This window comes from Alosa alosa, chromosome 9 (assembly GCF_017589495.1).
Source record: "Alosa alosa isolate M-15738 ecotype Scorff River chromosome 9, AALO_Geno_1.1, whole genome shotgun sequence".
Classification (NCBI taxonomy): domain Eukaryota; kingdom Metazoa; phylum Chordata; class Actinopteri; order Clupeiformes; family Clupeidae; genus Alosa; species Alosa alosa.
The window spans coordinates 25,718,546-25,732,974 of NC_063197.1; the positions used below are offsets into that span (position 1 = coordinate 25,718,546).

At 42.9% G+C, this 14,429-nt stretch overlaps 2 protein-coding genes across 3 annotated transcripts in view; both read left to right on the forward strand.

The window, feature by feature from the left end:
• Positions 1-9,318, forward strand: part of sned1 (sushi, nidogen and EGF-like domains 1) — a 47,039-nt gene extending 37,721 nt beyond the window's left edge. Inside the window, 15 exon segments of the mRNA XM_048252898.1 lie at positions 1-3; positions 341-457; positions 1,191-1,323; positions 1,325-1,476; positions 1,800-1,974; positions 2,472-2,584; positions 2,862-3,140; positions 4,629-4,758; positions 5,724-5,806; positions 6,062-6,160; positions 6,874-6,993; positions 7,931-8,018; positions 8,315-8,391; positions 8,550-8,577; positions 8,718-9,318. The exon segment at positions 1-3 is cut by the window's left edge and continues 111 nt beyond it. Coding sequence (XP_048108855.1) covers positions 1-3; positions 341-457; positions 1,191-1,323; positions 1,325-1,476; positions 1,800-1,974; positions 2,472-2,584; positions 2,862-3,140; positions 4,629-4,758; positions 5,724-5,806; positions 6,062-6,160; positions 6,874-6,993; positions 7,931-8,018; positions 8,315-8,391; positions 8,550-8,575 — 1,595 coding nt within the window. The 3' untranslated portion in view covers positions 8,576-8,577; positions 8,718-9,318.
• Positions 9,319-12,980: 3,662 nt separating this feature from the next.
• The window catches only part of ryk (receptor like tyrosine kinase), a 53,713-nt gene continuing 52,264 nt past the window's right edge, over positions 12,981-14,429 (forward strand). The window contains exon 1 of one of the 2 annotated variants that reach the window (XM_048253299.1): positions 12,981-13,684. In XM_048253299.1, coding sequence (XP_048109256.1) covers positions 13,441-13,684 — 244 coding nt within the window. In that variant the 5' untranslated portion in view covers positions 12,981-13,440. The remainder of the gene's footprint in view (positions 13,685-14,429) is intronic. The other variant, XM_048253300.1, reaches the window with a different exon arrangement.

Consider the following 14,429-nt stretch of genomic DNA (forward strand, 5'->3'; position numbering starts at 1 on the left):
TGTGTGAGTTGGACCTCTCATCGTGCTCTCTGTTGCAGGCGGGGTGCTGGTGTCCATGCTTGCTGGACTGCAGAGCTGTGTACTCCTTGGAGCTCTCTCTACATATGGCTGAATTGAAATTGATATCCTGGAACCAAGAGAAATGCTCAGTAATAACAATGTGCATGTGTCACCAATGGCTCTCTTTTCAGGATCAAGTCCTAGTCTCTCAGTCAGGAAACCCTTTAAAACCCTTTAACCGCATGCATGCAGCCTTTCCGGTGACTTCACTTCCAAGCATAGTCCAGCAGGGAGTGGTGGCGCAGACTTCTGACGATACTTGGTCTTTGTTGCCCCCTAGTGGAGAATCCATGTGCACTGCAGCCTTGTGGGAACAGGGGCCACTGCCGCAATGACAGAAGGGGGAACTATAGCTGCATCTGCAAAGTGGGACATACAGGCAGAGACTGCGAGAAAGGTCAGCTGTGGACATATGCTGCCAGTAACAGAGATATGAAGAAAAAAAACAGAATTTGTTTACTTTTATTGAATATCATAACTGTACTCTTTTCTTTGAACAACATCACTGAGTTTTTTTGCTTGTTATATATGAAAAGTGAAAATGCCAAAGAACGCTGCTAGAGTACATCTTCTTGAATCTACAATTATGAGAGGTACTCAATAGTAGTGAAGTCGCTTGCTATGAAAATAGTTGAAGCTAGTACCCTCTGATATCATAAAAGACAATACTGTATGTTTTTTTGGGGCAGCCGTGGCCTACTGGTTAGGGCTTCGGGCTTGAAACCGAAGGGTTGCCGCTTCGATCCCCGACCAGTAGGAAAAATGTGGGCGGGGGAAGTGGTTGAGCACGGCTCTCCCATGCCCGCATCCAAGGCTGAAGTGCCCTTGAGCAAGGCACCTAACCCCTCACTGCTCCCCGAGCGCTGCTGTAGCAGGCAGCTCACTGCATCGGGATTAGTGTTTGCTTCACCTCCCTGTGTGTTCACTGTGTGCTGAGTGTGTTTCACTAATTCACGGATTGGGATAAATGCAAAGACCAAATTTCCCTCACGGGATCAAAAGAGTATATATACTTATAATTGATCTAAAGTAACAAGTAACTACAGTAACAAGTTGTTTTAAAGCCTAACAAATGTACAGCCTTTGTGAATGTATGGCAGTAATGTGATCATGACCTCCCCTGTTCTCAGACCTGCTGCCTCCATCTGGTCTGCGTGTGTTGCGGGTGGAGGAGGACGAGGTGGAGCTGCGCTGGGACCAGCTGGACACGTCCGCAGACAGCCCTTGGCGGGCTTCGCCCGTGACCCCACGCCTGGGCGGCGGGCAGCGCGGGCGACTTTCTGGAGAGGCAGCACTCCAGCTACCTGCTGCAGGGCCTGGAGCCTGGCCTGCTCTACAACATCTCCACCTTCTCCGTGCACCGTGGTGCCAACAACAACGACATCAGCCAGCCCGCCTTCGCTCTCATACGCACACGTAAGAGGGAGAGGGAGCGTCCAGGCAGTTTGTTTCAACACAGCGTTTCTGGGAAGACATGGTTTTGATTTCAAGAAAGCCTGTTTTTAATCAGCACGTCACTACAAAGCTTTTGTATCGATTTCACATCCATGACACTCAAGAAGCCTCATGTACTTTAGAAATATACACAATACTACGGTATTCAATAATATAGAGTAGTAAGACATTTTCATGGGTAGTTACTGATTTGTGTGTGTGCATGTGTGTTTGGGTCTGTGTATGTGTGTGTGTGTGTATGTGTGTGTGTGTGTGCGCGCGTGTGTGCGCTCATGTGTGTTCAGGGCCACGGAAGGCAGAGCAGCTGCAGGTGGTGAACGTCTCAGCCTCTCAGGTGTGGCTGCGCTGGCTGCTGCAGGCAGCTCAGGTCAGTCAGGTGCGCCTCTCCCTCAGCCCCTCCGACGGCACTGGAACCCGCACAGCTATCCTCAACAGCAGCGTCACAGAGTATGGCTTTAGGTGAGACAAAAACAAACTGCCTGTGAATGTGTGATACTACTTACACATTCATTTCTGTGTCAATACGTCAATAGAAAAAGCTCATGCAGGTCCGAAAACACGTACACATGCATTCTGAACTCAATCACTGCCACGCAACATAGAAATACTCACCACCAACACAACTGTGTGAATTAGTTAGTCAATTAATTACAGATGACAGTTTTAATACATCAATTCTGCAAGACAAAGTCCTAAATGTAAGGTTAATAATTCATTGTGTCCCAGGCGTTGTGTAGCATTTTACTTGCCAACTTTGTTAAAAGTCCCATAATATTCCACTAGGTGGCTGTAGTATCCAGTAAAATGCAAGCTGCATTACTACATTTAGCCACTAGATGGTTTTAGCATACCACCCAAATCAACTTTTTTCCAGACTGAAGCCTCCTGTACTCAATCAATCCTCACACCAATTAACTAGTAGTTCATTCATTTGTATTTTGTCTTCTTTTGAGCAGTTCCCTGCTTCCAGGCCAGATGTACACAGTGGATGTGGTTACTCAGAGTGGTGTAAGACCTGAGGAGCTTCCATCAACAAGCCACTCTGCTGGACCACTGCTCGTTTGGACAAGTATGTCACCACATTCATACACATGTACACATTCATACACTCCACAGTTTTATATGGACATATACATGCACATATACATGCAGGGAATCCATATATTTACAAGAAAGAATCAAGAAAGAATTTGTCTTCATGTGACATACAGTATATTGATATAATGTACACGAAGTGCACATGTACTATATACAATTAAGTCTTGTATATATCATTAAACATTGACATTTCTATTGCTTACTCTCTCCCTCTCTCTCTCCCCTTTCCATCCATCTATCTTTATCAGGGCCTCTTCCACCCCAGAACCTCTCACTGGGTCATGTGACCCCCACTACAGCACAGGTCACATGGGACCGGCACCCCCGGAGTATTCCGGACGGTTTCGTGGTGAACGTGACCCGCGGCCTGAACACGAGAAGCCGGTACTTGCCCGACGGGAGACTGGGCAGCTACATGATCAGAGAGCTCACCCCAGGCCAGCACTACAGACTGGCCCTGACCGCCGTCCGAAACACTGGAGAGGAACACGTTCACAGCCTGCCCCAGCACCTGGCCTTTACCACCTGTAAGTACATCACTAGACAGGGCTTACAAGAGTATTGCAGCCACACTGGTTCAGTTGCATCTCTCCTGCATGTTAAACAAAGGGCTTGGTGATTGTAATGCGGGCAGATGACGTTCTACACTACGATGGGTGTGTGGCTATTCCTCTGTCCTGCAAACTGTTGCAGCTGCTAGGTGTTTCCTCATGTTAGCTGTGCTCTGTTAATTTCTTCCCATGGCAATCAACAACCTGGTGAACCTCTGTCCAGTGTGTCATTACCCGTTCACCTCATACTAAGATGTGTTTTGTAGACCAGGCGGGTAACAGCAGCAGGACACTGCTGAAATTGACACCCTGGATTGAGTATTGGCTGGCAAGCATGGAGGCCACACAGATGTAACTTCGCTTTTTGCAGCTTTCAGAAACATATTCAGTTCTGACCTTGGGGAGGCTGCCAAACAGTTGCCTTAAGTGATGACGGCAAGGGCCTCTCCCTCCTCATGTGTGTGCGTGTGTGTGTGTGTTTTTTTTTGACAGACTGATTGTATAAAATGTCACTCTGCTTTGAGTCTTTGCTTCTAAATATTCATTCGCACACTACTGTAACTTGATACAGGTGTGGATGGCAAGAGTTGGCAGCTCGCAGTCGAGTCGAATATTATTGAGTTAAGAAGTGATGTCGGAGTCAACTTTGGAGAAATTCCCCAGGGAAAGCCATTGGCTCCTGGCTTCCGCCTGCTCCATATTGCAAAAATGTTTCCCATATGAGCACCGCAGCACGCACTGTCTCTGTTTTGTGTTCATCCTTTTGTGTTTGCACATGTCTGCTGGCCTACAAGAATTTTGTATGAGGGTTGTCGCACTTCAGGGTGATTCCTTGTGACTGTTGACAGGGACAAAAGGCCATGTGTGAAACTGCAGTGTCACTTAAGCTGAAGTGAGTCATTGCACAATGGCGCAGTTGAACAGTGGCACGATCAGTAACACAAAACACACACACACACACACACACACACACACACACACACACACATAATGGCGCAGTTGAACAGTGGCACGAGTTTGGTAAATAATGCATATGTTCCCCACTAACGGGAAGCTGTGGTGGAAAATCATTTCCAATCAGCAAGTTTCCCATTCAATTCATGTCAAGCAGGCCACAGCATCTGTAGATACACAGAAACAAAACCATTCCTAATAAGATCACCCGGTTTGTAAGTGTCTGTTCTGTCTCTCCTCTCTGACGCCGAAGCTGTCTGCATGCCGTACTGAGGTGGTCCCGGTCTTTAGGACAGCACTGGTTATGTCTGGGCTATAGTTATGTATGTGTACTTGTGTTTTACATTTATCGGCAGTATGTCATGTGACATGCTTACAACTGTTCTGAATGTGAATGTGAATGCTTGTGTGGTGTGTGCATGGTGCATGTGTGGTGTGTAATGTGTGTGTGTGTGTGTGTGTGTGTGTGTGTGTGTGTGTATGTGTGTGTGTGTTACTGATCTGAATCAGTGCCTCTTGATGAGCGGTGGACAAGGAGAGAGAGGCTGACGGAGACCACCGGAGGCCGCCCCACTGTCCGGCACAAACCTCAAGACGTGGGCGTGACAGAGGACAGGGAACACTCAGAGGAGCTGCCCAGGTAGGGCGGGGCACATGGGCATCATCCACAGAGCTGAACGTGAAGAATGACTGTTTGGTAACACTTTACTTGACAGTATCGACATAAGAGTGACATGACACTGTCATGAACACATGACACTGTCATGACACATGAACCCTAACCCTAATTGTAACCTTTAACCCTAATCCTAACCCTAACCCAAAACCTAACCCTAACACTAACCCTAAACCTAACCTGTTATGACAAAAACCGAATGACACTTAATGACAGAAGCGCTATGTCATAAACGTTTATGACTTGTTTATGACACGTTCATGACAGTGTCATGTCACTCTTATGTCGACACTGTCAAGTAAAGTGTAACCGACTGTTTGAATCCACTAGCACGGGATAAGGTCCAGAATAAGAATAAGGATAATTGTAAGGTTCTGCCTGCACTCATCTGCTTGAGTGTCACAATGTAAAGGTCAAGATTAAAGTTCCGAATCAGTGCTGATAAATTGCTTTTCTCCGCTACACTTCCTGGCAAATTGTGTTACGTGGCATTTTGCGTCAATGAATAAGAATTGTATTCACAGTTGAAGGAAAAACATTACTGCTATCTATTGAGATGTGGACATTATTACTATTTGGAAGGACCTTGAGAAAATATGCTGTTGTACAATTAACTTTTTAACATGATTCCTTATAAAAAAAAACCTTCCTTGGCAGGCTCCTAAGCAACTGCTGCCTCTATGACATAATCAGCTTTATGACATAATCAGCTTAACAGTCACAGGACAGGAAGGCATGAAGTCCTTTGATAAAGTGACAAGACCTTAGTTTAAAAAAAAAATGCTATTCACTACTTCCTAAAATTGTTGAGAGAATTGCTTTAAAAACTTAAACTGTTTACCATGTTGTTAGTCGCTTTGGTTAAAAATGCGTCAGCCAAGTGTAATGTAATGTAATGTCATTTCTGCTCCTCTCTGTTCTAACACCAGGTACACAGAGCTGATTGATGGAAGGGGGAGGATAATGGCCAAGTTCACCAACCAGCAAAGGAACACGATCAGACACCGCCCCAGTGAGTGCCCTTCACAGAGGACACGCCGAGCCTGTGCGCACCCTGTTGACAAACACATTGTTGTCAGATTCCCTAAAAGTCTCTGAGTAGGATGCACAACATTGGCACGGATACCTTGATTGTGTTAAGCTCGGGCCCACACATACTCGTGAAGACTTGCTACCCTTAAATATCTTTGGATGTGTTCGGAAAGAATGTTTCAGGTGAATAAATCAAAGTGACTCTCTAACATTAAGCATGTTCATTTCATGTCAGGACCGGAGACTCCCGTCAAACTGGAGAAAATGGAGGAAACCACCAATAAAATCAGCCTGGCCTTGGAGATCGCTGAGGAGACGACCAAAAAGAATGCTGGTAGGTGTCAAACGCAGTGCAGTATTAAAGATGTGGGTGTGAGATCCATAGGTGGTATTTCTGGTCATGTAATTTCTCCCAGATGGAAGGAGGGAGTGAAGAGAGAGGAAAGTGAGCAGGGGAGTGAGAGGACTCTGAGATCTCTGAGGATATGCGTACCACATAAAATTCACCGTGGAAATAGGCATGCTTTACTGTTAATCCATCAATCATAGTTTCCTTTGTTTGGTTCACAGGAGGTTCAGAGGTTGGTTTAGTCACATTCTATGGAAAATGACTTCATAAAATATGGGAAATAAACCACAGAGTATGTGTGGGTGGGTAATAGAAAAAAAAGCTATTTTGTGTGGGAGAGCTTTAGATAGACAGGATAGAAAAAACATCACATCCATGCTTTTATTTGTCTAATTGCAACAAAGGGGCAAAACCCAAGTACTTCTATACTGCTGGGTACGATTTTCAAATGTTATCGTTACTTTCAACTCCAAATAATGCACCACTTTGGTATAATTTCCAGATTCCTTAATTGCTTAATTGCTTAATTGCCGTAATTGCCTGTGTAGCTAGTGAGAGCTGACAGGGGCGGTGGAATAAGGTCAGGAGGTAGTGGGGAAATGTAGTGCAGTGTGGCAGTCAGGGCTGTAACGTGAGCTCTGGCGAGCTTTTACGAGACTGACTCGCAGGCTCCTCTAACAGCAGCTGCTGTGTTTCAGAGCTGTCCAGGGACTGCCGGAGCAGCCTGCCCTGTCAGAACGGGGGGACGTGCGTCAAGGGCGGCGACAGCTACAACTGCGACTGCGCAACGGGCTTCAAGGGCAGACAGTGCGAGCTGTGTGAGTGTAACCTTTCAACCCGCCCTCCCCGAAGCACACACACACACACACACACACACACACACACACACACACACACACACACACACACACACACAGGGATGAGGAAGTGCACAAAGGCAACAATATTCTTTTTCAGTCATTGAGACCGGTTAGCACATGGCAAAAAAACAAGAGTTATTTCCAGTACTTACTTCTCGCATGCAAAAAAGGCCTGACTTTAAACAGGAGATAAAAATCACTTCATGGATGAAACACACTCCAAACACATTTTGAAAAATATTTTTCTTCTAAATAGCTTGTTTTTCTTCTCTTTGCATACCCAAGAGAGAGAGATAGAGATTTCATTTTTTTAAAATGTACTCTTGTTTTCAACTGTTTTTGAATTCTTTTTTTCTATAATTATTATTATCAGTTACTTTTGATAGAAATGTATGCTTTGTAGAACGCTTTGGCAATATTGTGCACACATGCTCAATAAAGCACATGTCACACTTAATTAAGAGGCTTTTCTATTAGAGTGCTGCACTATATAAGTGCACTACCACATTAGAAAACCCAGGCACTGTCTCTAGAGAGAGCAATCATTAATTAAATTTTACATCCGACCCTTCCTCCCAAATGCACTCCATCACTGAACACTTACAGTTAGCCTTGGGTCCATCCCTATTTGAACACTATAGCTAAAGCCATTCATCAGCCCGGATGAGGGCTAAACAGACCTCTCTTTCTCCCCCTCCCTCTCTCCCGTGCTCCCTCTCTATCCCCCCTAGTGAATCTAATGAAATATGCAGCTCAGGCACCAAGACCGATCGTGCTCACAGATGTAGAGTCTAGCCCCTTGTCTTCTATAATCTGATTGACTTTGTCTTTTTAAACCTTTACCACTTAACTCAGTGCACCCCTCTCATCATCTGTGTTTTGGTCTTGCCTCCAGTCTGCCAGAGAGTGCCACACCCATGCACCCGTCTCTACTCGGAGACAAAGAGCGTGCCCGTCTGGGAAGATGGAGTCTGCCATTACCTGTGAGTGGAAGGATCTCAATCCATTCATTTTTTTTCTTTTAAGGTGTACAGCCGTGATTATTACCATGCACCCACAGAGTAGATTGATAAGATTGAAAATGTATATGAATGGATTGTTTGTCTGGACAGTTGAAGAATACAATATTGAAGAAAACAATACACCAGTATTTAAACTTCAAGCCTGAACGATGGCCAGTGTTCAGTGCGACTGAAAGTAATTTTTGCTGTAGAGAACTTCAATCTGACATCCGATACCGTATATATGAATGACATTTGTTTCAATTTATTTCCCCCAGGTACAAGAGAACATATAAAGTGCAGCAAGATGTTTGTTACAGAGAGATTTGTGAGCCTCAACTGCCAAAGAAAACAAGTGAGTCAGGCTGTCAATACAAATCAAATACAGCCTTTCAAACTCAATCATAAAATCAAAGTTCAACATTGACATCCTAGAATAGCTGTCTTGCAAACACATTCATATAACTAACTCAATGAAAAGCGTTTTAATGTTACGCCATTCCGTCTTCACAGACAGAAGAACTCAGAGGCAACAATAGTGGTTAGTATATTTTCATCAATTAATAAATTGTCATTACAAGTGATTCAACATCTTACCAATGCACAAAATCTTAAAAATATACTGTATACTATACATATGCAAGGATTACTTGAACCTAAATTAATGATCTTACTTTTCAGGGAGATTCTTCCTGCTCAGATCCAGAGATTTCTGGGTTCTCCATCCGTAGCCCCCATCTATGGTTTCCTCTCCAATTGCTTTGACTCGTGTGAGGAATCCTATCAGGCCTCTGGACACCTGAATTCTCAGACAACGATGGGTAGCCCTAGCAATGCCAAAAAAACGTTTTTTCAGACTACACTGATACGGAGTCCACACAAGGGGTAGAACTAAAACTCTGATGATGAGCGAACACTTCACAAGTTGACTGGATCAGAAGCATACCTCAGATGTCCATGCTGACACATTTGTAAAGGTACTCTTGTATGAAGTGGCAAGTTAGCCCCTCAGGGAAATTTCTAAGCGATTGCCTGTCCCTATTTCACACACACACAAAAAAAGCAAAACAAAGTGCATCTCATACTTACCATCTAACCATATACCATCGATCTTGGTTTTGTCAGTGGGCAAGACCACTCATAAAAGATGTTATGAAGACTGGAAATTTATGTCAGAAACCTGTCTCTGTACACCAAACCTCCCTGTTAACTATCATGTAAATAGTGTTTATAGGCTGTTTTGTAGGTGAATATTTTAATAATAAAAATGTTAAAATGTGAATTTTTGTGGATTGTTCTTGTCATTTTTCTGTTATCTTTTGGTACCTAATTTACCCAGGTCAGTTAAATGTTAAATGTTTCATGTTTGGGCTGTTATCATGACCTCATGCATTATGAAGCTAAAACCATAATGCTTTTTTTATATCTGAAATGTGCAGTTCAGGTAAGTGCCACAAGATGTCTCGTCATGTCAAAGGAATATTCCAATCCACTTTTTGCATTGGATGTACGTCTATTTCCCAGGGGTTCTATAATTATCGCATCATATTCAGAGGTATTGTGTAGCAATTTTGAACCATCCGAGTTATTGTCTGTTCTTTCACCTTACCGATTACTGTTACTCATTATTGATAAAGAACAATTGAATAAATGCCACACTAATATAGGCTGATTAGTATATGTTACACACAAATGTAGAGTTGATGTTTTGAAATAACTATGGTCTTGGTCCCATAATGCCTACGTAGAAAAACATCCATATAGATTATGCCGTATCTGGTAAGATGGACTGGGTGGTTTCTCCTTGTAGCCTAACAATTCAAACAGTGTTTTAATACGACAACAGAATAGTGTGTGTGCGGTATAGTACTTTTGGTCCCGCAATTAGGCCATATAGTCAGGGGGTCTATGTGGTTTCTGTGGGATTGAAATGTTAATTTTTGGAGAGTGGTTGGACTGTCTTTAGAGGTCATTGAACATGGAGAAAAATTATGTCTCCATTTTATTTAACCTGTTTTAACCCCTATTTTTGTGAAATTGTATATTTCACTATATTTAATACCATAAATTTCACAAAAAGTTCACAAAACAGTTATTTTACAGTGAATAAAGTTAAACAGTGAATAAAGTTCTAAACAGTGAATAAAGTTCACAAAACAGTTATTTTCTTATTTTCAACGGTATGATTGTATGTCAGTATTATGATTGTATGTCAAACAATTAGAGATAAGATCAATAACCAATCAGTTTCACCAAATACACATACTCCATTGCTGAAAGATAGCAAAATCACAGATGAGACCTCAAACAACATTTAATTCATTTACATATACACAACATATTAGATCTCACCTCCACAATTTCCTCATCAAAATCTACAACTAGTCTAAACCCTATTTGTACTCACCTTCTTAAGACTGGTCTCCCCTTCCTGGATAATGTTTTGCTCTAGATTATAAATAATTCTATCAGGGCATGTACCGCAGTCGTTTAAGACATCTGTTATTTAGCCTTGTATCGATACCGGTCCTCCTGTATCGATACTGGGGCCCCCTGTTTAGCAGATGATACATAACTATACCCCTCCATAAAACCTGTTAAATTAACCCCGTTAGCCAAACTTGACACATGTATAAGAGATATAAAGACATGGATGACAAATAATTTCCTGCTTTTGAACTCAGATAAAACAGAAGTCATGGTTTTAGGTTCTAAAAAGATGAAGGATATCCTATCCACATCACAGGCTACATATAGTGATCTTCCACTGACCTCATCCACAAGTGTTAAAAACCTGGGAGTTATAATTGACCAGGACCTAGCACTAAGTAATCACATAAAACAGATCAGCAAAACTTAATTTTACCATTTAAGGAACATTTCAAAGATAAGGAAGTCCTTATCCTTACCAGATGCCGAGAAATTAATGGATCTCAAGGATATCTCAAGGATAGACTATTGCAATGCTATTGCAATGCTATTATGCTGGCTGTAATAATACCTGTCTAAAGAGCTTACAGCTTATTCAAAATGCAGCTGCTCACACACACAAAAATATGAACATATTTCCCCCATCCTAGCATCTTTGTTGTTGTTCTTGGTTGGTGGCCTGCATTGAAAGAGGACACCTCATGAAGACGCTCTTTTGTCTGCTTCTGACAGAAGAAGCACTTATCTATGCTGGCAGCAGCTGCTGCTGAACAAGTGTACAAAGTCCCTCTAGATGGACTTTATGCAGTTGCAGGTGTTGCTGCAGGTTCAGAAGATGGTCTACTACGTCTTTTCTGAAGAGTCCTGCCTGCTTCACATGATTTCTGATAGCGAATCTTAGCATGCTGCAGATGATCACTGTTACAGGTGGATTTGTAGCAGTTCCTGTGCCAAACTGCTTTGTTCTGTTGTAAAATAACTGCACTGTAACAATGTAATCGTTGGCTGATCTGTGATCCCCATCTCCATACTCTCTCATGGACAAAAACAATATGTCTCTAGTGATGGGTCATTCACCAGTCCACACATATCTACCACTGAATACATAGCCCAAAATCTGTTTCTTTTAGAATATGTGTGCCATCACCTGACTAACAGAAAGACACACCTCAGAATATAACCTAACTAGACTGTGCCAACATGAACTATGAAAATGTGCTTGCTCAAATGTAGAAGGCTAGGTGGTCACTAATATCACCAACCATGGAGAACAAAGCACTAGTGCTTATTCGATATTCTAAATTCTATCACTGCCAGCTATCATCAGCCAACTGTCATTGGTAGTCAGGGATGGATTACTGCACAGTCCTATCGGGCCCAAGGAGTCAGGGAGCCCAAGCATGGAATCATTGCCACAACATCAACACATCAACACATAGGCAATGAATCTGATTGAACTAAAGTATTGGCCATCCCCAAAATGCACCAGAATACAGGAAATCACATCACATACATTTAAAAAAATGTCCCCCACAACAATTAGTGGGGGGCCCTTAATAGATCTGGGCCCAGGGGCCTGAAAGTTCATAATCCGTCCATGCTGGTATCTCTTTTTCTCTTTCTTACACACACACACACCTGTCTGTTTGTCTATCTGATCCTTTACCCTTTCTTTTGGGGTATAGCCTATGCTATAATACCAGCAATGTGAGGTTTATGGACAAAACACCAAATTTGACCTTTTCTGAATTTGAACTTTGATTTGGGTCCTTCAAAACCTTGTTGTTGTGAGACATGTTTTTTTTTACTCTTAAGGCCCATTCACACATTATCGTCATCGTTCTTGGTGTGAATGGGCCTTTAAGAACCCCTAGAACAAAGATATAATACTCTCCAAAAATTAACATGCGAATCCCACAAGCCCCCATATTAGACACATAGGCCCCCCTACTAATAGCTCTGAAGTCAGGAAAAATATTTTGGTTTTCTGCCATCTATGTTTCAAGTCTTTTATAATATATGTGTGTATTAATTGCCCTAAATGTAAACAGGCCTATTTTAAACTGGCAGAATGTACAATAGATGATATTATGTTACATTAGATTAAATGTAGCAAAGATTAAACCTTGCAGAAGGAGCCTTAATAGCTAGTTCAATGCACATGACCTTGCATGTTCACTCTCGCGAGGTTGCAGAGACGCGAACCTATTAAATGCCTTTGTGGTTGATGAATAGAGGAGGAGACCCGCTGCTGCTTTATTAATACGGAGAGTGTGTGAGAGCGCAAAAAGTTATCTAACTTTTTAAAATCATCTTTACTGGGACTTAGGTTGTTTTCTTGAGACCTTTTTAATTACACAACTAACACTAGGGCTACTAAGTACTCTATCCCATTAAAGACTTGAAGTTGCTGCTGTTCACAAATCAAAGCTGCTGATTGCATAAATGACCATAACACCGCAGACCTTCACTTGTGGCAGCGCATCATATGCGAACGCGCCCGTATCCCAGTCATCCATGCGTGCGCGCCCTAGTTTCAAGTGACCCCCCAACCCCACCTCCTTCCTACAATGAAAACTGAGATAGCAGGGGGGAGGGAAAAGACCATGAAAGGAGAGAGTTGGATGATGGCTACTTTTCGGGCCATTCTCTGCTAAATTCCTTTGGCCTGTCTCACTCCTAGGCTGCCCAAAGGATAGTACAAGAGAGGGTAAAAGTAGAGAGGCAACTTTGAGCACAGCAAGCGATTTTTCTGAATCTTGCGGTCTCCACACATACTGAACGAGTCTGGTAGACCAAAGTTAGCTCGTCAACGTTAGCATTGGTAGCTACCAGCTAGCAGGAAGAAAAACCGGGAGAGGAAGAGGAGACAGGCACAGTTATCTATCAAGTCGTATTATGTTGCCTTTAGGACGGAGTTTAAGCTTTGGGTGACACTGAAGTAGTGGAGGTGCTTCTTCAACGAAAGGAATTAATGCAACAAGCACGGATAACCGAGATGTCGGGGCGGGAGGACACTCATTGCGGTGCCAGCTCGTATGTGTCCCGAGGCTGGCCACATTCGGTGCTTTGGAGACTCGGAGGTTTCTTTTTCCTTCTTCTGCTAGAAGGGGCCCTGTGCCTTGCGAGTCCGAGCGGCCCGCCGGGCACTAACAATAACAGTAATCGTCCATATGTCAATATATTCCTGAGCACAGAGGAGGTGAAGAAACTATTAGGTGAGTAGATGTAAAATTCACCTTCTTGCATTGTTTTGACTGAGTATGGCGTCTGGCAGCACCTCACACACTCCAGAGACCTACTGATACAGATGGTTTAAGTTCACGTCAGGATTGTGGCTAAAATCAAACTATCTTAGTTTGTAAGGTCGTTAACAATAGCAAAGTTAAAGGACCCTTTCGTATCAAGCAGTGGGGTCGAGCAGAAGTGCTACTCAAATTCTCTCACCAAGTTTACATTTCGACGTCAATGTAGCCAGCAAGCTAATTTTTTCACTTTGCCTTAATCCACAGTTCGTTTGTTGGTCCAACAAGTGGTTGAGCAAAATGTAGGCTGGGGCCGAGCAACTTGTGTATTACAACTGTGTTGCTGTTTGTAGCACATTGCTTAGGCTACAGCTAACGTAGGCCTAAATTAAATTCTTTACGAACAAGAGCGAAAGTCCACACTGACACTGGGTCTGTGGATTATCATCCATATGGTTTGCGCGTCACTTTAAGTAAAACGCTTTAGTTAACCCTTTGTCACGTAACGTTATCGCTAGTCATTCATCTTAAACAATGTAACTCATCTTTACGTCACAGCCGTAATTGTACCATAGTAAGTAAGGTTTTTGTTTACCACCGCTGTGTTTTTCATCATAATTGCAAACCACTGTGAAATTAAAGTCACCGCGTGACTAGTCACACAGACATTCGAAATGAGCGCGTTCAATGTACTTTCCGCAACAAAGTAACTTTTCTC